This window comes from Labrus bergylta, chromosome 12 (assembly GCF_963930695.1).
Source record: "Labrus bergylta chromosome 12, fLabBer1.1, whole genome shotgun sequence".
NCBI lineage: Eukaryota > Metazoa > Chordata > Actinopteri > Labriformes > Labridae > Labrus > Labrus bergylta.
The window spans coordinates 3,946,387-3,967,365 of record NC_089206.1 but is presented as its reverse complement, the minus strand read 5'-3'; the positions used below and the strand labels follow the sequence as shown (position 1 = coordinate 3,967,365).

The following is a 20,979-nucleotide window of genomic DNA, read 5'->3' as shown; positions in this document are numbered from 1 at the left end:
TGCACACATGCACCTCTACAGCTCTTTCATGGGCCTGCAGATACAAAACACATGATTCCAGTGTGGAAAAAGAGGAATGTACTGGTCTCTGTGTTGTTCTGTGACACTGTGTTTCATTGTGTTGTTTGGTGCAGTGACGACAGCCTGAATAAACAGAAAGAGCTGTGAGAGTTTAGTGACTGAGCATTTTGACAGAGTGACATTTGTCTACATGTCAAACAAGTTTATTTCAAGCAATTTTTCATTTCATTAGAAATGTATGGTACTTTTGTTCAACTTTATGCTTGCAGCCCGTCAAATCTCAGAACCAAATGTTGTAATTTTCGTCCACCACATTTGTCTGGCCCCTTTATCTCCCCCAGATTTTAAACGACTCTGAGATTAAAAACTGTCATGTGGCATGCCGGCGTTGTTCAATGCATGCTAGTTTTCATGCAGCATGTGCCCTTTAGTTTTGTGACATGGCACATATTTGTATACAGTCACATAAAGCTCCAGCTAACTTTCATCTACCTTTAGATTAATTGCTGACAATTTAGTGGTGGAAAATGGAAGATTTTTTATGCCTTTATTTAAGAGTTAGGAAAGTGGGTCGAGTCAGAAACTGGGGAGAGAGAGAGAGAGTTGAGCCTCAGGTCAGATTTGAAACCGGGTTGCTTGCTGCCCCCACTCTTCAATTTTGTTTAATTTATTCCACTTCATATCATTATCACACTCCTAAATGATGTAATCGCACATTGCATATTTGTCTCATAACATGCAGGCCTAACATCTACAGTAGCTACTAGAGAAGAAAAGGCCGAGACTTTCTGACATTTATATCCTGCTGGAGATAAGAGTAGACCAAAGGTAGCAAAAGTAGAAGAGGGCGTCAACGTGTAGCCATGGCAACCTGAGAAAGACTTTGACAATGTCTGACTGAGTAGACAAGACTAGACAATAGAGAGGGGCCGACACAGACTGTGGACCTGCAGGAACAGACTTACACTTTCTAACAGGATGTTGAAACTTCAGAAATATTAGAGTTCATATGATACTTCCTTTCCCAATGAAAGGGTCAACAGTTAAAACGTAAACATGAGTATACTTGTATTAACTCTAATAAGGTCTAATGTCTAACCTTAACACTTCCCTAATACTGAGACAACACATGTCCAACGTCATGCATATACATCTAATGTTTGAACTGATTCTATGGAATTGAACTGGCATTGGCAGAGAGAGGGTGAAATGCAGGTGAAAAGTAAGTGGGTTAGAGGTAAGAGGGCCTGTAGACAGGAACTGTCTGTAGGACAAAGGTGGGGGAAACCAAAGAGTTCAGCGTCAAAGTGGGTGAGATAAACAGATCGATTCTGTTTGACCAGTTTAAAGCTCTGACCTAAAAAAACTCAGGGTTCCCTGATCTTTCACACAGTGCGGACGTCATAATGTTTTAAACCCAACAAAGGGGGAACATGACTCAATCTTTGCAGACACTAACAGTACACTTAGTTTTCAATCTATGTTTGTGCAGCCTGCTTTGTTGCACGTAAAGGGGAAGTGAAGGCCGAGGAGAAGCAGGAGAATGTGTTTCATTAACTGAATAAAACACACTCGATGTTAAAGGTAAAAGGGGCAGAAAGCTAAAAAAAAAAGAACTGTTGTCTTTGTGTTACTTTAGTACGAACATGCGGGTCATGGATGACACAGTGGACTCTGCACATTGGCAGTTTTTATGGTCTCAAAGTTTGTACGATAAGGGTCACTCCATCTCTGAAGAGGTTGCTCTCAGTGTGCTGAGTGAATGAGATCCTCTCATGTGCAGAGAGACGATCGCAGACACACACAAAAACACTGTTTTCACTCACAGCATGCATCCTTAACACCCTGAAAACTCCCAAAAACAAAATCTGTTTCTCATTCTCTGTTTTTGTCCTGTAGCTCCCCCTCCCCCCCTCCATCCTTACTTTGTGTTTTCTCTTTATAGCAACCCTGCCATGTCTGTATTTTTCTCTTCTTTTCGTCACATGATCAACAAAACAGGAGTGTGTGTGTGTCCTCATCTCCTTTTTAAACTGTTTGTTGTCCGGAGATTACTTGTAGTGGGATACAGGGTCAGATAAATATCCAGGAGAATCCCGCCGCCTGGTTGGAAAGCGTCCAACAGAACACATAGGATCTTTTCAAAGCTAAAATCCTCGATATCTCAACAGGTTCGTCCAGAATTTTAAATTTTGAGGACAGTTCGAACTCCAAAAGTGTCCTTATACAAACCCTGCCACTGTTCTTCTTGTTCTTCCTCATTAGCAGAAACAGAGAATATTCCAATTAGGGACTGTCACATCACTATGCCAAAAGCTCCCTCACATGCTGTCAGCTGGAAAAACATTTGACAGAAGATAGCGATTGTTTGCAGTAATTGGACAAGAGCATATTAAAACAGGTGGAGCAGATCCAGGTCCAGAGACGTGAATCTCTATGAGCGCAGGGTAAGAGTTCAACTTTTTCTTCTGGGAGTATTAGAGGTCTATGGAGGGGCAGGTCAGATTACATTTACTGTTACAGCAGGGCCAAGAGCATCCGGTTCCTCTTTTTTTAAGTGGGGGAAGAGGAATGTAAATTCAATGGAGGGACTCGTTGAATGGTGGCGTAAAACCCCAGAGACAAGAAAACTTGAAAAAATAAGATTAATGTTTCATTCATGTGCTTCTCGGAAAGTACGATTTCACAAGTTGGGAAGCAGCTTCTTCCAACGTTAGAGCTTTTACTGTGCATCTGTGAAGTGACAGAGAAAAAGATGCATTTTGTTCCAGATTTATTGTGTTTACACAAAATGAGCTGCATGTGTGAACGCCAACAGTATTTTCTTCACCCACTGTTTTATCAGTAAAGTTTTTCAGTCGATGTCGGTGAGCTGATGTGCAGCGGTGAAGATGGTTGAACAATGCAACTGGTGAGAAAGTGGTGTGATCTTTGTGCACATATTAACCTGCTTCATACTTGCCAGCTTTTCCACTTTTTCTCTGATATCCTTTTCCTGCTTCCTCAGACCCAACCAATCGAAAGGGAAAGTCTCCCACTGTGAGGTGCATATGTGAAAAAATGTGTGTGCATACATGTGTATGCATGTGAAGAGGCAACTTAAGAAGATTTCAGAGGAAATCTGTCCTAAAATCGTTAAGAAATTTTCAGCAGTGCATGTGTAAAAGAGACTACAGGGACTTAGGTTGGGAACCGAAAGGTTGCCAGTTCATGTCCTGGTGCAGACCAAGTCTTGAAACTGGTCTGGGAGCTGGAGCGGTGCCAGTTCACTGAGTGTTGCCAATTTGCCCTTGAGCAAAGCACTGAACCCCCTACTGCTCGGGTGTCTGACATCTGTCCATCAGTGCCGTCCTTTAGGATCCTGTTTGTACATTTGGGATGTTGCATACCATTTATCTGCAGGAGAGGATATTAACTCTGCAAGACCTCAACTAACTTTTTCACCAACCTTTGGAGTTGATGCTGTGACCTTTTCAAATTATTCTGACACAGCACGATTGCACGAGTAAATGAGAACGCACTGACAGCTGTTTTTCTAAGGCTTTGACTTCCGCAATCTTATATCAGCAGTATATAGTGAAGAAATATCTTTACTGCTCGTTGTGATTACATTAACAGTCATTAAAAGGGTCAGAGTGCAGAATGAAATCGGGCTTCACCTCAGTGCAGTTGCATGCTCATGCTTGCAAACTTCATTTGATTTGATAATCATGAACTGTCTTTCTGCAACACACCCAGTCTTGACCTCAAGCGATTTCTAATTTTTGTCATTATCTCTCTACTCAGCTGAAGAAAGAGGGAGGGAAAGAGCATGATTTCCACACAGGACAGAAGTGTACAGCATGGTGCAACACAATAAGACACGCCCTGCAAAGAAGTACTGTCTGCTGAAGAGTGTTCATTTATTCAACCTGATTGGACTGCATGTTTAATTTCACAACCTTGTATTATGTATTTCCACACTTCACAAGACTTTTTTAATGTCCACTTTCTTTTTGTTCCAGATCTCTCAGATACAATTTTACAAGATTTTTGATATGACATGACAACAGGAGCGATGCATTGTTAAGAAAAATATCTGTTGTAACTTTGTGAACTTTTCACAGATTCAGAGAACAGTAAGGTTAAGAGAAGTACTGTCCAGGTCAAAACAATGAGCAATGGTCCAAAAAGGGACAAACACAAACACAACTTTTGCGCAGTCAGCAGTTTACCAGCGTCACAGTTTCAAGCTGTTACAGCGATGTGGCACCGGATTGCATTAACCTTTTAAAACAAATAGTTTCCATCCAGGTACTTTCTCTTTACTGTAAACAGAGCTGTTTATGTAGCCTTGTGTAGGTGACATAAATGACATTACTGAGTACTTCTGATACTTTCATTGTATTTTCCATTAAACATAAGCTACTTCTACAGTAGTGTATGATTAGATATATGACAAAGAATACAGAATAAAGTCATTTCATGTGATTACTTACATGTTATATAGATTTATATTTAACTGTTGTACTTTAATAAGATAGATAAATAGGCACTTTATTGTCATTGTATAAAAGCACACAACAAAACTTTGTTAGCAGCGATCCCGTACAGCAGCATTACAAATCTCGCCACATATATAAAGGTATATTAGTAGTTATGTACAAAGAAATATAGTTGTGCTAGATTGAAAGAATGGAAAAGTAACCTTTGTTTCCTCTCTGCTCGTCTGGTCTTTAAATATAATATAACCTGAACTACATTTATCAGTAATACACTCACAGGGGATATTAATCTGTGTTACTGTTACTTGTGGTACTTTAAGTATATTTCACTAAAGATATATGAAATTTCAAGTAGCAGCTGTACACATGAACTCAAGAGGGACATTTTTCTGCATTAAAATAATTTGAATACAAATCTTTAATAATACCTCTGCACTTCCATGTCTCATTATCTTCTTATTATATACTCCTCTTTCTTATCTTAATTTCTTATGTTCCTTACTTTGTCTATTTATGTTTTATATTTATATTTACTTTTTATTTTTATTAATATTATTTAAAAAATGTATCCCTTAACCACTTGTCTCTATTTCTTTTTCTGCTCTTACCTTCTTATTGCTGTTCTCTTTTGATTTGCTTTTATCTCTTTTAGTTTCTTACATCTTTTTAAATCTTTGGTCCTCTTGGTCTCAGCTCGTGTTGTTGGGTTCTTGTGTTTCCTGGGTTCTTATGATGGTTCTTATGATGGTTCTTATGATGGTTCTTGTGATGGTTCTTGTGATGGTTCTTATGATGGTTCTTGTGTTTCCTGGGTTCTTGTGATGGTTCTTATGATGGTTCTTATGATGGTTCTTGTGATGGTTCTTGTGATGGTTCTTGTGATGGTTCTTATGATGGTTCTTATGATGGTTCTTATGATGGTTCTTGTGATGGTTCTTGTGATGGTTCTTATGATGGTTCTTGTGTTTCCTGGGTTCTTAAGATGGTTCTTGTGATGGTTCTTGTGATGGTTCTTATGATGGTTCTTGTGTTTCCTGGGTTCTTATGATGGTTCTTGTGATGGTTCTTATGATGGTTCTTGTGTTGCCTGGGTTCTTATGATGGTTCTTATGATGGTTCTTATGATGGTTCTTGTGATGGTTCTTATGATGGTTCTTGTGTTGCCTGGGTTCTTATGATGGTTCTTGTGATGGTTCTTATGATGGTTCTTATGATGGTTCTTATGATGGTTCTTGTGATGGTTCTTATGATGGTTCTTATGATGGTTCTTGTGATGGTTCTTGTGATGGTTCTTATGATGGTTCTTGTGTTGCCTGGGTTCTTATGATGGTTCTTGTGATGGTTCTTGTGATGGTTCTTGTGATGGTTCTTATGATGGTTCTTATGATGGTTCTTGTGATGGTTCTTGTGATGGTTCTTATGATGGTTCTTATGATGGTTCTTGTGTTGCCTGGGTTCTTATGATGGTTCTTATGATGGTTCTTGTGATTGTTCTTATGATGGTTCTTGTGATGGTTCTTATGATGGTTCTTATGATGGTTCTTGTGATGGTTCTTATGATGGTTCTTATGATGGTTCTTGTGATGGTTCTTATGATGGTTCTTGTGATGGTTCTTGTGATGGTTCTTGTGATGGTTCTTATGATGGTTCTTGTGATGGTTCTTATGATGGTTCTTATGATGGTTCTTATGATGGTTCTTGTGTTGCCTGGGTTCTTTTGATGGTTCTTATGATGGTTCTTATGATGGTTCTTATGATGGTTCTTATGATGGTTCTTGTGATGGTTCTTGTGATGGTTCTTATGATGGTTCTTATGATGGTTCTTGTGATGGTTCTTATGATGGTTCTTGTGATGGTCGGGGTTATATATGTCTGTTGGGTATCGTGCACTATGAGTTCCATTTGTTATGTTCTTGCTGTTGTTTATGTTCTTCTGTGTTTGGTTTAGTTTGCTTTGTTTTTGTTGTTTGTCAAAGCACTTTGTAAACCTGTGTTTTTAAAAGGTGCTATAAAAATAAAGTTATTATTATTATTATTATTATTATTATTATCTGATAATATCGTCTCATACAACCAGAGGACATTGGCCTACCTTTCTACCTTTACCTTTGATACCTTAAGTAAACCAAAAAAATCTAAGTAGCCTTGATTTCCCTGATAATAGTTACTATGCTCGTGTTTTTCTATCATTACATTTTGATTGTTTGACTTCTATTGGCTGTGGAGTATTTTACACTGTGGTATCGGTGCTTTCACAGGTTTTTAAATACTTCTTCTACCAAGTCGAAGCCTATAATAACTCTCTGTAAAAACTACTCTCTATAACAGAGTCTGTCCCCCCCTCCTCTCTCTACACGCACATGCATCTGCTCAGATTCCTCCACTGGCTGCTCGGGGCTCTCGTACGCATGCGCGGTGGTTGTAGTGTCATCATCACCATCCCAGAAGTTGTCCACAGTCTGTGTGGTACCCTGAGCCGCGCTGGTGGATCTACGTGTAGCACATTGTGAAGAACAAGGACACCCCCACCCCCCCGGACGACCCCCTCTCACACACACACCGCCGAACCGAACCTCTACCGGACGGAGCCGAATCCTCCCAGAGAAACCTCGGTGAGTGGACGACTTCACGGACGACCAACCGTCGAAACAAAGAGCTGCTGTTCAAATTAAACGGCTGTTTTAAAAAAATCTTTTCTCATCTCAACTTTAACCGTTAGAGCAGCGAAGTTGTTAATTAGCCAGCTCCTCGTTTCCTCGTTTCCTCTTTCCTCTCCGCTCCGGTGAATATTTTTATTTTATTACGACACATGATTAAATTAACGGCTTTTATAGGTGCGATTTTAAACTGACGTTGTTTTCATTGAGCGTGGCGTGATGTCACATGTGAGGCTGCAGCCTGCCCGCATCCGACCGGCCGCTGCTGCCGTGTCTGACAGCCTGTCGCCCGGGGGACACACACACAAGCGAGTGGGGTCGGCACGGAGCCAGAACCCTCGGACAGCTTATACTCACACGCACACACACACACACACACACACACACACACACACACACACACACACACACACACACACACAGGAGAGAGAGAGAGAGGAGATCCCCCAGCAGCGAGCTTTGATTTACACTTAACACAGCAGCGCATTTGACCGACCGAGGCCTTAATGTGTTATCTGTTCTGCACAGACCTGGATGACTTTCACATGGTGGCAGTCTGTGAGGGTCAGAGCCAAGGGCGTAGGTTTGGTTTTCAATACTGAGGAGGGGGGGGGGGGTCACAGCTTTGTGTGGGGGGCCCGTCAGCAGGCAATTTTGTACATCAAACAATTAAAATCCCTGTATTCTTGTGTGTTTTGCGCACAAATTAGTGGTTAAAATGTATTTATCAAAAGGTAAACACAATTAATTGATTATTTAGTTAATTAATAACTGATTGGCTCATCCTGCATGAAGTTGAAGTTCTTGCAAGATTCAAGCTGCTGTTATTCAGACTTTTTGGATCCCTGAGAAGTTCAATATAACACAGATAACATGAGAGAGCCATACGGACCAAGTATGAGAGTACTGCCGAAGTTCCCTTGAGCCAGGCATCAAACCCCCCAGCTACCCGTTGAATCAGTCCTTGTGCAGCCCCCCTCACTCGGACATTTCTCCCTAACCCGTCCAGTTTGTGTCTTGGTGTGTGTGTGAAGCTTGTCTCTCAATAACAGAGTGAAAAATTTGATTTCCCTGCAGATTGTTTAAAAAAATCAAATACATTAAGGGAATGTGTTTCTGTTGCATCACTGCTTAAGACCTAACTCATAATCTTCTACCCTGAGATTTTGCCCACATATGGGTGGGATTCTTTTTATGGTTTTATAAATTCCAAAAAGGCAGATGAAATATCTTTATTTATTTTTTGATTCATTTTGGACATGTGTGACTTTTTCAGACCACCACAAGATCTGGAAAACACATTTTTTTAAATGTCAAATTGTTTCCATGACCACAGGAATCCTAGTTTCATGTATAAGACCTCAAACCTCTTTAGCCTACTCTCTCAATCCCTCAACATTTGTCACATTTAAAAGTGTTTACCTGCTTTCATAATCTGTAAATACTTCACATGTATGAGAATATAATAATGCCTGCAAAGTGATGCACCTCAAAGTGTTTAAGGACTTTTTATACCACATGCTTACAGGCTGAGGTGCTATGATCTCAAGTGTCCCACTGTAAACAAAACACCAGTGCACTGATATTAATTTATCATATTCAAATATAGGCCTATACTGCTCTTCCTCAGCTCTGGGAGAGAACAAGAGGCACATGGATAGCTTTGATAGGAAAAAAAAATCCAAATGGATCATGTAGCCTGGTGTAACTCTGTATCACTCTCAGGTTTATCAGGGAAGTTAATGAACACTGTTGCAGCCTTGAGTCTCTGTTAATAGTGACAGATAAACTAACTTCTACATATTGAAGGTGCTTTATATTTCTTCTGACAAAATATTGTAAGGGGCAATCCTTGAGTTGCTGGGTATTAGCAGGGAAATGTTCAAACGCTCCCTACCCAATTCAAGCCCCTTGGCCAGGGCTCATCGGAAAGATCCCATGCCAGCTCCCTGGCATGCAACCCCCCCCCCCCCCATTGTCCCAAAAACAGCCAGGGCAGCTTGTTATCTATTAATATGACTGACCAGGGTGATATTCTCTAATGGTGGTGCATTAAGTGAGTGATTGCTATGTCGTTTTCCATCTGGCAGGGTGACGTAAAGAAAGACAAGCACAGGACCTGGCTTCATGCAAATATCCAGCCTGCTCTGTTTCACTTTGGTTAGAGCATGAATGGTGATAAACTTAAGAGCTATTTTCATCCCACTGCCGGAAATGTACTTGTTACAGCAGCCAGTGTGAAGGAAAGAAAGTAATCAAGTGATGAATTAAAATGCAATAATAATAGAATAATGAGTGCAATTATAAAAATACATTATTGTACACCTTACTACTATTAACGCAAATAATGCAGATTAACATTGCTCATTATAAAGCAGTCGTTGCACAGACTAGTTACAAGATATAGATTATGTTATGCATAGATAAAAATGATATACCAACTGAGATAAAAGTGTGAAGTAGCTGTCGTGTAGTAAGTGGATTGGACTTAGAGGTGTTGTCCTCTGGACTTTGAACTCTCTCTGGAGGACTGATAGTTGAATATTTCCCTCTGGGGGTCAGTAAAACTTTGTGTAGATGGCAGAGTAGTTTTCATACCTTTTTATTTTCTGTAGCATCTGAGATGTTGGTGAGTTACATAACAGAATATGTGTTTAAAATGGGGCAAATTTCTGTCTTACCGACACATAACTGTTTTGGGGAAATTGGATCGTTAGGGTGGTGCTGCATCAAAATGAATCTATTCTGTTTTCTTGTGCAAGTTCTGTTAATCTGGTTTGGTTAGCTGTTGGCAGAAAATGTACTTTGTAGTACGCCATTGTGCAACATTTATTGTTGTGTGTAATCTTTATTGTCATGACTTGTTTCTGCTGAAGTTGTGCCAGGAAAAGTTTGGATGCTTCTTGACACAAGTGTCACTCGACTGATGTTGACTTGTCACCTTCCTATCGTTACTGTGTGGCTAATTCTGAATACATGTTGTCTGGGTTTTATGCTCGGAGTATCAGCTTTATTAGTGAAGATTCAGATCACATTGGAAGTGTTTTGACACTGGAGGTGCATACGCAGAAAGGTGGTTAGTGATATAGCTCATTATGAGGAATTTTGGCTTTGAGGGAGGGACAGTAAATGAGTGGAGACATGTAAGTGGTGTGTTGCTGTTCTCTTTTTTTACTGTGTGTGTGAGTGTGTAAAAGGAGGTGCTAATGATTAAGAACGAAAGCCACAAGTAGAACCAGACGTGAGGAGCCTGAAGATGTTTATCTCTGCCAGCCTTCATTCATTTCAGCATTTTACAGATTATAGCTGCCTCCATTTGGAGCTCGTTGTTCACATTTATGACAAGTAGTTGTTTACATGATGCATGTTGTTAAGTTCTGAGGGCTGCACAACATGAACATGGATGCAAAACTAACATAACTGTAGAAGTGAAGTAGTGGACAATTAGTCAAATCAAACAAGCCAACAAGCTGCTTAAACGCAAAGTAATAAACTGACATGGAAAAAGATAAGACATTTGACATTAACAACAATCTCCTCAATGAAAACAAGACTTCTATAACCAAAATCAAAAAGTATTAATCCTCCATCCAAAGCTGTTGCAAATGTCTCAAGAGGAGGGCCTACATCTGGACCCTTTCCCTCCACATGCAACCACACCAAAAGGTGCCAAAAGTTTGGTTTTTAAGAAAACCAAGGGAAGATCTTTAAAAGTAGAGTCGACTAAAACACCTGTTTTATCCAGGGGCGTGTCCACGTCTGGGAAAATGGGATGGAAGACTCTGGTTTGAGTATAAGAAACTATGTCGCCCATAAAAAAAGACAAATTTAACATTAAATCAGTGCACGTCAGTGGCTCTGAGCCAGCTCTCTGAGCCAGCTCTCTGAGTGTGTTTTTTGCATGTTTGAGTACCTGTTTTTTGTGGCCGAGCACATGTTTGAGCAGGTGAGGATGTATGGCTGTGCGTGCAATCGGGATTACCGTAGTGTGTGTGAGAGAAGGATGTATGGGGCCACATCATGCCTGTGAGGTTTAAGAGGTCATTAGTGCTAAGCTAGCAAGTATGACACAGCCGTTAAAGTGTCGAGAACAAATCATGCTTAGAAGTAGGACTTACATTTGCACAAACGGTCTTTTTGAGGTGTGCAACCCAATGGTAGCTAATTCAGGGTGAAAACAGGTGTTGTCATGTTTTCTAATCTTTCTCGATGGCTTTTCTTTATTTGACTGTATAGAAGTTTAGTTTGAGGTATATGACTGTGTAATTTTACAGAGTCATCATGACTGTGTAATTTTACACAGTCATGATGACTCTGTAAAATGACACTCTTTCATAAAAAGAATAATAATTTCCCTCGCTAACCCCTTCCTTCCTTCCTTCCTTCCTTCCTCTTAATCATCACAGTATTTCAAAGTGTGGCTGTAGTTTCCCGTCTTTTATGAGCACCACTTAGAGAATTTGGAAAAACAGACAGACCAGACAGACAGACAGACAGACAGACAGACGCAGACAAAGCATCTTGAGTCGTTGTGGTGGCTCTAATTATCCTGCAGTTGAACCCTCTTATAGTTGGATTAGTTAGTTAATCCAGAAACCATACAGTAACTACAGTTTAAGGCTCTGGCACATTTGCATTAGTTGTCAAACTTGCCACATTTCTGCTACTGACACTTGTGTTTGTATTTAAAGACTGTAATACCCAACCAGAAGCATATGAAACAACAGCTCAAACTATTTATCATAATATACATTTTGATTTGATTAAAAGAATGCAACCATTAAGGGCGTTTTCACATTGTTTTGCTCCTTCCCCGAGCACGAGTCCTCCCCCTCCCCTCTCCCATACTGGTCTGTGTTCACATTAGTAACATTGTTCCGTACCTGAGTACACTTGGGTATGTACACAGTCCAATACAGCATGTTTCATTATGCAGTATTTGGTTTTGCATGTCCGCCAAACAGCAAAAAGAAGAAGAAGAAGCAACCATGGCAACCACATGGCGCTAACTGTGGATGTTATTGTTATTTCACCAACAACGACCCTCTTCCTACTTCCACATCTACCGTGCAGCTCAGGTGATGAAATGGGCCCGTGCTGTGTGGATATGATGTTTTTTTTGAAGTGACAGGAGCCGTTGTTTGAGCACCGTTGCGTTCACATCTCCCGCAGACTGTACTCGAGTACACGTAAATCTTGCCTGAAACCACCTCTTGAAGCAGACTCGGGCATGGTACATGAGTAAGGTACGTCTGAGTTTGAACTGATCAAATGAACTGGACTTTCAGGTCAAGCGTACTCGGATCCGGGCTCGGGGCCCGAGTGTGAAACCACCCTAAGAGAACAAAATGAAAAAAAGTCCATTAAAAGTTTGATTCATTAACCTAAAATAATAGATTAACCAACTGCACTCCACCTGATGCGATTGAAAATTCCCGACTTTCATTTTGTATTGCAAGCTGCAATACAAATTACTGCACGACACGTTTTGGACTTTGCTGAACACAATGTAAAATCATCACGCAGGAAGACAGTTAAAACTTTTTTCTGTCTCTCTGGGAGACCCCTAAAACACACAACATTTATATACTGGTGAGTCTTATAATCTGGATTTTACAGAAGCTAATAGTCAGTGGTATCTGACCAATATTCACTTTAATAAAGTAGATTTTTCTATGATCCTAGATGATCCTGATACTGTGAAGTAACCTGACTGGACTGTGGGAAGTTCTTCAGGGCAAAAAGGTTTGAAATCAACGGTTTAAAGGATTTTCAGGTAACTCCAGAATTAAAAGGAGTGTTTGTTACTTCATAATGAATGGCCTCATTGATAACTCCTCCAGGAGTTGTCCTGCTTTGCTGGTACCCACTCACACAAACACACACATACACACACATACACACAAACACACACTGGCACAGACACAGGACACCTAACTGAGCTCCAGCACAGAGCAGTGGGACCTCAGGGGAGGTGGAAACTTAAATCCATTCCCAGTGGGGAATCCTGCTTTCCATTAAAGCCGGGCATCAAACTACACATTACATTGCCCCTCTGTGTATTCTCCATTTTAACGTCTGAAGTGGGTCCTTTCTGTGTGTGTCTGTGTTTGTGTGTGGAAATACAAATCGTCAAATAAAGTTTCAAGCCCATGCCGTGTTCCATGCTTCCAGTTGTACATGAGCTTCTAGCCGAGACATTTATGAATACAGTTATGTAGCTTTAACTAAATCCTACCCCTATTAGTTACCGTTGAAAAGCCTGTCAAGCTAACCGTTCTCACGCAGCACATAAACATTTCTTATTTAAAAAAGCAGCAGAGTTATCGCTCAGATATTTTTTAAACAATCACCCCTTGTTTTCAGAGATCGACTGTTTCCAGCTTGCAGCTGTTTGTTTGGTTTTGTTGGCTGGAAAGCAGCTGTCTGCAGTAACTATCGATCGTATCAAGCTTAAACTAACATTATGAAATAAAAAACTATTTTAATTATTCCAGTACACTTTTTATGAAGAAGAATCGTGTCAAAATGATTTCTTCTTGAGCAGGACTACTTTAGCTGAAAGACTAAATCTCAAAGGTCAAATATCTGCATCTTCATCGGTTTGATAATCAATAAAGAAAACATAAAACTACAGCAGCAGCATTTTAGTTAATTTGCAGCATAGAGCCATATTACAAGTTTGATGATAACTGATCAGAAATAAAAACTCAGACTACATTTCTTGGGCATTCAAGGGGTTGTTTGATTCAGTCTGGAAAAATATATCATTGTGACCTCTTTGATGATTGTTTGGAAGAATCCAATAATCTTCTTAACTGTGCATCACTTACAAAAAAACATATGTTATGGTTGCATGCATCCCCCTCAAAGCTTTGCTGAGGAGGTTGCTTTGTGCGTGCCAGTTTTTGCTTTCGATAGCCTCTCTGTTTCCAAGTAGTTCATAATCAACTCTCGTCCCTCCTGAGTCAGTTCCAGACATGATTAGATGCAGATCAAATTGAGTTAAACTGTGGAGTAAGGAAATTAGAGCAAGGATGTTGCATGTTCTTATGAATTTTGTTTGAATCCCTCTTGGTTAATGGACAATTGAGCTGTTTATAATCTTGTTAAAGAGCAACTTAATGATAGTTTCACTTTTTCAATTTAATTTTCACTTTTATGTTGATCCCCAGTCTGCTGTGGACATTATCACTAAACTTAAATTGCAGTTAACGATTATTTTTCATGTGAATCCTTTTGTGTTAAAACAAAACGTCATAATAAGAGCAAATCAATTCCAGTAACCTCTTAGATCATCTAAGGTATACAGTTATGCTATTATGTTTCACAAAGGGAAATGGGAAGTCCTGGAATTTGATGAAATGAGACTCAAGAATTTGCCTGATTACGATCTGAAATGTTGAAGTCATTGCTCAAAGGTTACATATCATTTTTCTGTAGAACAACATAAATCATCTTTCAGCGTACATAAAAGTTTAACTACATGGGGAGAACTAGAGCATGCAACTGAAAGAAGTGGAAACACTACAGCAGTAAAACCTCAACGACTATGAAAACTCCCTCTCTCGTCCCTCTCTGCCCTGTCACCCTCCTCTGCCTTGCTTAGGTAAGCATGAAGTTAAAAAGACTCTGAAACTCTGTCTAAACTGTCAGCGGAGGATGGAAACTCTAGTCAGCACGTGTACAAGAGGGAAATACAAGCAATTACCAGCTGGTTTAGAGTTAAGAGTTACATACTGTATATAAATAAGGTTCTGGATGACCCCCAGCCCAGCATGTATATTTATATCATATAGGCCTTAACATGGCTGGAACACGTGGAGAAAGTCAGAGTGGAAAGAGAGAAAGGAGTCAGAGCTAGAAGAGGTGTCAGGAGTCGAGTGAAAACGAAAGGGGGTTTGGTAGGAGTAGTTTTTATTTGTCTGGGTTTGAATTAGCTTCAGACAACTGGATGAATAATTCAGCCCTCAGCTATTTGTTCAGTCCATCTGCAGGTTTTTTTTGTCTTGTATAATCTTTTCCTTTCTCTGTTAATAATCAATCTATTAAGTGCCATTTAAGTCTTAAGTGAATTCACTTTCAAGGAACACAGTTGGACGTGGGCCAGTTTCTTCATGTCCTATGGTTGCACTGATTTCTGATGAGTCTTTTCATATCTGAAAACTAGACCAGAAATTACGGTAATGTTTTGCCTACATTTTGGTTAATTTTGAGGCTCCAAATAGAAGGTTCCTGAACTTTTTGCTCGCACACCCTATGTCTTCAAAGATGACTAACTGTTTCATTTACGTGACTCGATCTTGCTGGACGTGTCCTTTGCATGATTAACAATGAAACCTTACTGTTTTTTTAAAAACCTGATTCATAGTGGTAGTTATAAGGCATTGAGAATCGACTTAATCTTGAAAGTACCACCTTCTAAGCCTGTTTTGTTATTGTAGTCAATGCTCCTTTTTGTGATTGGTTAATATCATAACTAAAGGAAAGGCTGGTTTAAGCATTACTCCTGTAGTCATTGCATTCCTCCTCAGCGACAGGAAGGTCGCTCTGCAGGCGAGGTCAGGACCCTGTGATGAGCAAACTTCTGGTGTAGAGTTGACTCACTAACTGTAGGGTGTGTGTTTTTCAGCAGAAGTTATATGGAAAGTTTGGATTACATTTATTTTGATAATCTCTTCTTAAATTGTATCTTGAGAGGAACAGATGAAAGGTTTAGTGAGAGGCGGAGAGAGAAATGAACGAGTGTTTGCACGAGCGTGTGAGAGTATGCATGTCTGTGTGGCATTGAGCTCATTGGAGGAATGGCGAATACGGCAAACAACTCTTGAGAGTAACTTGAGAGGCCCAGCGAGTGTTTCCAAGTCTCACTCTCTGGCCGCTGGATGACCTGTAGTTACACATAATTCACTCTCTGTAGTGTGGATATAATCGCCACCCTCTTCCACTTCAATGGTGGACAGTTGCTTTTCTGATGTTTTAGAAAAAGCTCAAACTAAACTCTTTATTAACAGGTCTGTTAATAAAAGATTCTTATACTGCATCAGAGTGCCTCAGACTTTCAGTTTAGATTGCCTTTCTTCACAATTAACTTTGTTTGTAATCAGGACAGGACAGTCATTTGACTTCTGTCCCCTGTTCTTGAAGAGCACCTGATTCCTCTCCATTTTTAACCCAGTGCAGCACTCGCTTCAATCTTTTTTTTCTTTTATCCGGTGACTTAAATGTATCAATCGTCATCTTGTGCACGCTGTCATTTACTGGGCAAGATTAATCAAACATCAACTGAACACTGACCAACTCAAAGTCGAGTTTATTTGACGTCTGTTTGGGGGTTCAAGTGGAGGTTGTTGTGAGACGGTCAGCTGTTCAGCGGCTCAAACGAGTTTTCTGAAACTGACACCAACAGTGAGATGAGTGTGGATGACGTGGGAAGTTCCTGAATACTCGTGGGCATTACTGTGTGAGCTGTCAGTTTGATTCCTGACGTCATAACGGTGATTGTTAGTCACAGTGTACATGTTTTACAGGTCGGCTCTTGTTGACTTTTGTCAGACGTCTATTTGACCTGGATTACTGGCCTCGTAAATCAAAAGATAAAAAGGCCCTTCTCTGTAATGGAAGAGACCACTTCTACCTGTACAAAAGGTTCAAATTCCTTCGACCGCTGCTACTGCAGATGATCTGTGATGATTACATGCAGCTCTTACCTGAAATATGCTCGCTAATACAGGAACGTGATTATCTCATTAATCATCTGGAGATAGGAGACTAAACACCACTTACAGATCACTCAGAGAGGACAGAAATATATAACTGTCTCAATCCTACTCTGAAGAATATCTCAGTCCTCTGCACGACCTGTGAATGTGTGTGAGGTGTCCGCTCTCATACAGTGTTTTACGTTCACTCCCTGTTTTTTCCGACAGTTGGTAAACTCTAAAACTCCACAGGTTCTTCCTGAAGTCCTTTACATTGTTTTAAAATGTAAAGCCACTTAAAAAAGTAATGTAAAGAAAAGCGGACAGACATTTTTTCCTTATAGAACCGCTCGCATTCAAATGCGCAGCAGATAAAGGGAGACGCCACCGCAATAATGTCGGCTAGTCAACTTCTGTTTACCCCCTGGATCGGTCTTTAATAATGCAAGTATAACTGGACAGTGTTCAGTTCATTCAGAGGCTGTCCTCTAAGAATTGTGGCAAATGCTCATTGCTCAGATCCATTTCAGTTTGTGTTGCAACAATTCAACCCATCTGCCATTCCCAGGAGAGAAAATGTGCCATGTGTTTTTGCTCTACAGAGACTTCTTCAGGCTCTCCAGGATGCAGATTTATTGCTAAATTTGAATCAATGATTGAAAAAATTGTTCAACAGTGAATTCCCTGGTATAGATACACAAACCAGTTCAGAACTGGTTCTTAATCCTCCAAATTAACTGAGGGCTTAGTGTAGTTTATCAGACACTTAAAATAACAATCTAAGCCAGTCGATTGCACCAACAAACACTTTGTTGATGTTCCTCAGTCAGGCTCTGAAATCTTTATGTTGCTGCCACTGCAGTCTATGTCTAAGTCTGTAAATGACTTTGAAAGTGTTTCGACATGAACTGACACTGCCTGGAAGGAAGTAACTGAAAGATCAGAGATAACGAATCAACCATGTCGCCTTTTTTTGTCATGCTGTATTTATGGTAGTGTGGTGACTGATAAAGGAAATATAATAAGGTTTTGGGGTTGTCTGTTGCTCTATGTATCATATGTGTCAAGTCGAAAACGACCACGTTGTTGTCAGTCCTTGTAATTGGTTGTAACTTGCAAACATTGTTCTTTGTGGTGAAGAGACAGGAAATACTCGTGGTAGCCAAAAATGAAGTGAAAGCTCTCTGCAGCCAGAGCAGTCTGGTCTGAGTGTGATCACAGATCTGAGTAAACCAGTTACTATAACAAGCTGACTGGGTGTAATGATTGCAGGAGCATAGCTGTTTACAGCATGGTCCAGGCTTAATGCCATGTAGGGAAGCATGACACCTGGCTGTTCATTAATCACTGAATTATCTATTTGTGATAAGTTCATGATGGCGCTGCAAAAACTGACTCTAAAAGAAAACCCTCCAAAATGTCCAACTCTACTCTCTCACATGATTTATTTTCCTCTCTGTCCTCTCTTACCGGCGAGGACTACTCGGCTTCTCTTCAGATACACATGCATATTTGATGTGAAGTGCCTGCATGGTTTGTGTATCTGTATCCAGGAGTCCATTTAAGGTAACTGTCCCAAACAGTGGCTGGAGTGATGTGAGAGTCGGCCATAAATAGCTCTGCTTTATGCAGCCTGAATGGAAAAGAGGACATTTAGATGGATGCATTCATTAAACAAGCCCAGGGGCTTCCAGCTGCTTTGATGACTGTAAATGTGTCTGTGTGTCACTGAAATATTTAATCAAATGCTGCAGTACGTTCAGCATTAGATGTGGAACAGTTTGCTTCCCAGCTTGCGTGCAGGAGCTGGATGTGACATGAGGTCGAGCCGGCTCAGTCACTGGATGAGTTGGTACTCTTCAGGGGCTGTTTGCTATTTTTGCATGCAGTTTGAACCAAATTCTTTTTTTCTGCAAACATTAAATGTTTAGTGGAAAAAAATGCAAGGTAGTCTTTTATGGGTTTGCCTTAAGGAACTGTGTTGTTTTGGGTACACGTTAACACCAGCAGGTATTTGGTTTCCTAGTACAATTACAGGGAATTGCACCTTCATTTTTGGAGGAAAATAACGTCAGCTTTATTATAGTAAGTAGAGGTAAAGCTCAAGCGGTTACAGAAAGTAAATCGGAAGCTGTTTTGATATTTGATTAACTGTTAAAGGCAGATTTTTAAGCATCATCTGTATGCTTCAGCTTCTAAATGAGTAGGATTCACAGATTTTAGTGTCTCATGTGATTCTAAGCTGATTGATTAGACATAAAGATGAAGAATGAATTGATTTAAAAAAAAAAAAAAAACAGGTTCACATTTTACATTTCAGTGCTTTTTCTTGTTCTGGTTTCACTTTTGTCTGCACACTAAATTTTTGGTGACTTATAGTATTGATAAGTAGCTTTGAACTCATCCTTCTTGCAGCCATTGAAAAAATAAAACAAATGTCGTTTGGTATGTTGATATTCTACATCTGAAAAACTGCATTTTACATCGTACATGATCCATGACCGTATCTTTATCTTCTTACAATTTCTTTACTACGAAAATATAAACCATCTGCTTGTCAACTCCTCTGTCTTTTTTTGCAGCCTGTTGTCACTTGATGTGTTCTTGTATTCATGTATTTGAATGTTTTAACCTGAGTCTATAGTCTTGTGTTGTCATGACATTTCATGGTTTCCCCTGGTAGCAAAACACATTTTCCCTCAGGGACAATAAGCTTGAAGTCGAAGTGCTAAAAATGAGTTGATTGTAACCGTTTCTCTCTGCTCTGTTCCACCTGCAGGTTTTGATTCCAGTGCATATCCTCTTTGAAATCAGCTGTCTGCCATATCCTCCTTCTTCGTCTTCATCCTCCTAGTGAGCAGACATGCCTCCAGCATTAGGTGGGCCTGTGGGGTATACTCCTCCCGAAGGTGGCTGGGGCTGGGCGGTGGTAGTTGGAGCCTTCATCTCCATCGGTTTCTCCTACGCTTTCCCCAAATCCATCACAGTCTTCTTCAAGGAGATAGAGGTCATCTTCAATGCCACTCCCAGTCAGGTGTCCTGGATCTCCTCCATCATGCTGGCTGTCATGTACGCTGGAGGTGAGTACTGTGTGTGTGTGTGTGTGTGTGTGTGTGTGTGTGTGTGTGTGTGTGTGTGTGTGTGTGTGTGTGTGTGTGTGTGTGTGTGTGTGTGTGTGTGTGTGTGTGTGTGTGTGTTTATTTACAGTGTTTTTAATGTTCCTACTCTGTTGAAATAAATAATCAAACTTTATTTAACACTACACGAGGCAGGCATAGGCTTTTCCTTTCAACCCTTTCATCAGCAGTTAATCCAACCTTGTGCGGTTACGGATTTCTAAACCTCAGTAAGTAATCTCTGATTTGTTTGGACAGTCTTAGAGGTGTGTTGTCGTCCCCGTTGGATGATGACCAAAAACCTGACTGGCTAACCGCTGACCTGAGCGGATTGGATGTGTCTGCTAGACTTAAGTTTGTCCCATCAGTCAGCACATGACACATAATGCTGACTTGCAGCAGTGGTTGAGGCATGGCATGAAAAAACGGGTATGCATGCTGACAGCATAACAAAGAAATAAAAAAAAATCAGATTTCACATGACTTCTGGTGGTTAAATTCAAAACAAGAGGAGTTGTATTGTCCTGTTCAGCTCTTATATTAACAAAAAAGATCACAGAAACTCAGCCAAATAATTCTGGTTGTAGAGCAATCAACCACGTGTAACCTCTCTTCAAAAAGCCCTCAGAGGTCAGGGGGTTATTAAAGGTGAAACCATCGGAAAGGGCTATTTTTAAAACCCTGCTGGGTGGGTTCCAGATGAAACTGTTGGATTTCTAAAAGACTTCTCAGTAGGTTAATCCATTGGAATATAAAAGGACCCGCAGTATATGAAACCCTATGAATATCATAAGATTCTTGGTAAGTTAAACCACGGAACATTCAAAGGTTCTGGTTAAATTCCTTTGGTACATTCGAGAGGAAGCCATGTGAATATTGAAGAGCTCTGTGTAAATAAAACCCTTTGTTTAAAGCGGTTGTAAGCAGCCCTTTAAAGTGGAAAAGCGCTCTTGTTAGAGCTCACTGGATGTGACCTTGTTAGCTCCCTTAGAGGCTAGAA

The 20,979-nt window shown here is 40.3% G+C and overlaps 1 protein-coding gene across 2 annotated transcripts in view; it reads left to right on the top strand.

Annotated features, from left to right (window-relative positions):
* The first annotated feature begins 6,953 nt into the window (after positions 1 to 6,953).
* LOC109999767 (monocarboxylate transporter 1-like) overlaps positions 6,954 to 20,979 on the top strand; it is a 28,401-nt gene continuing 14,375 nt past the window's right edge. The window contains exons 1-2 of one of the 2 annotated variants that reach the window (XM_020654896.3): positions 6,954 to 7,117; positions 19,643 to 19,943. In XM_020654896.3, coding sequence (XP_020510552.2) covers positions 19,727 to 19,943 — 217 coding nt within the window. In that variant the 5' untranslated portion in view covers positions 6,954 to 7,117; positions 19,643 to 19,726. The other variant, XM_065961021.1, reaches the window with a different exon arrangement.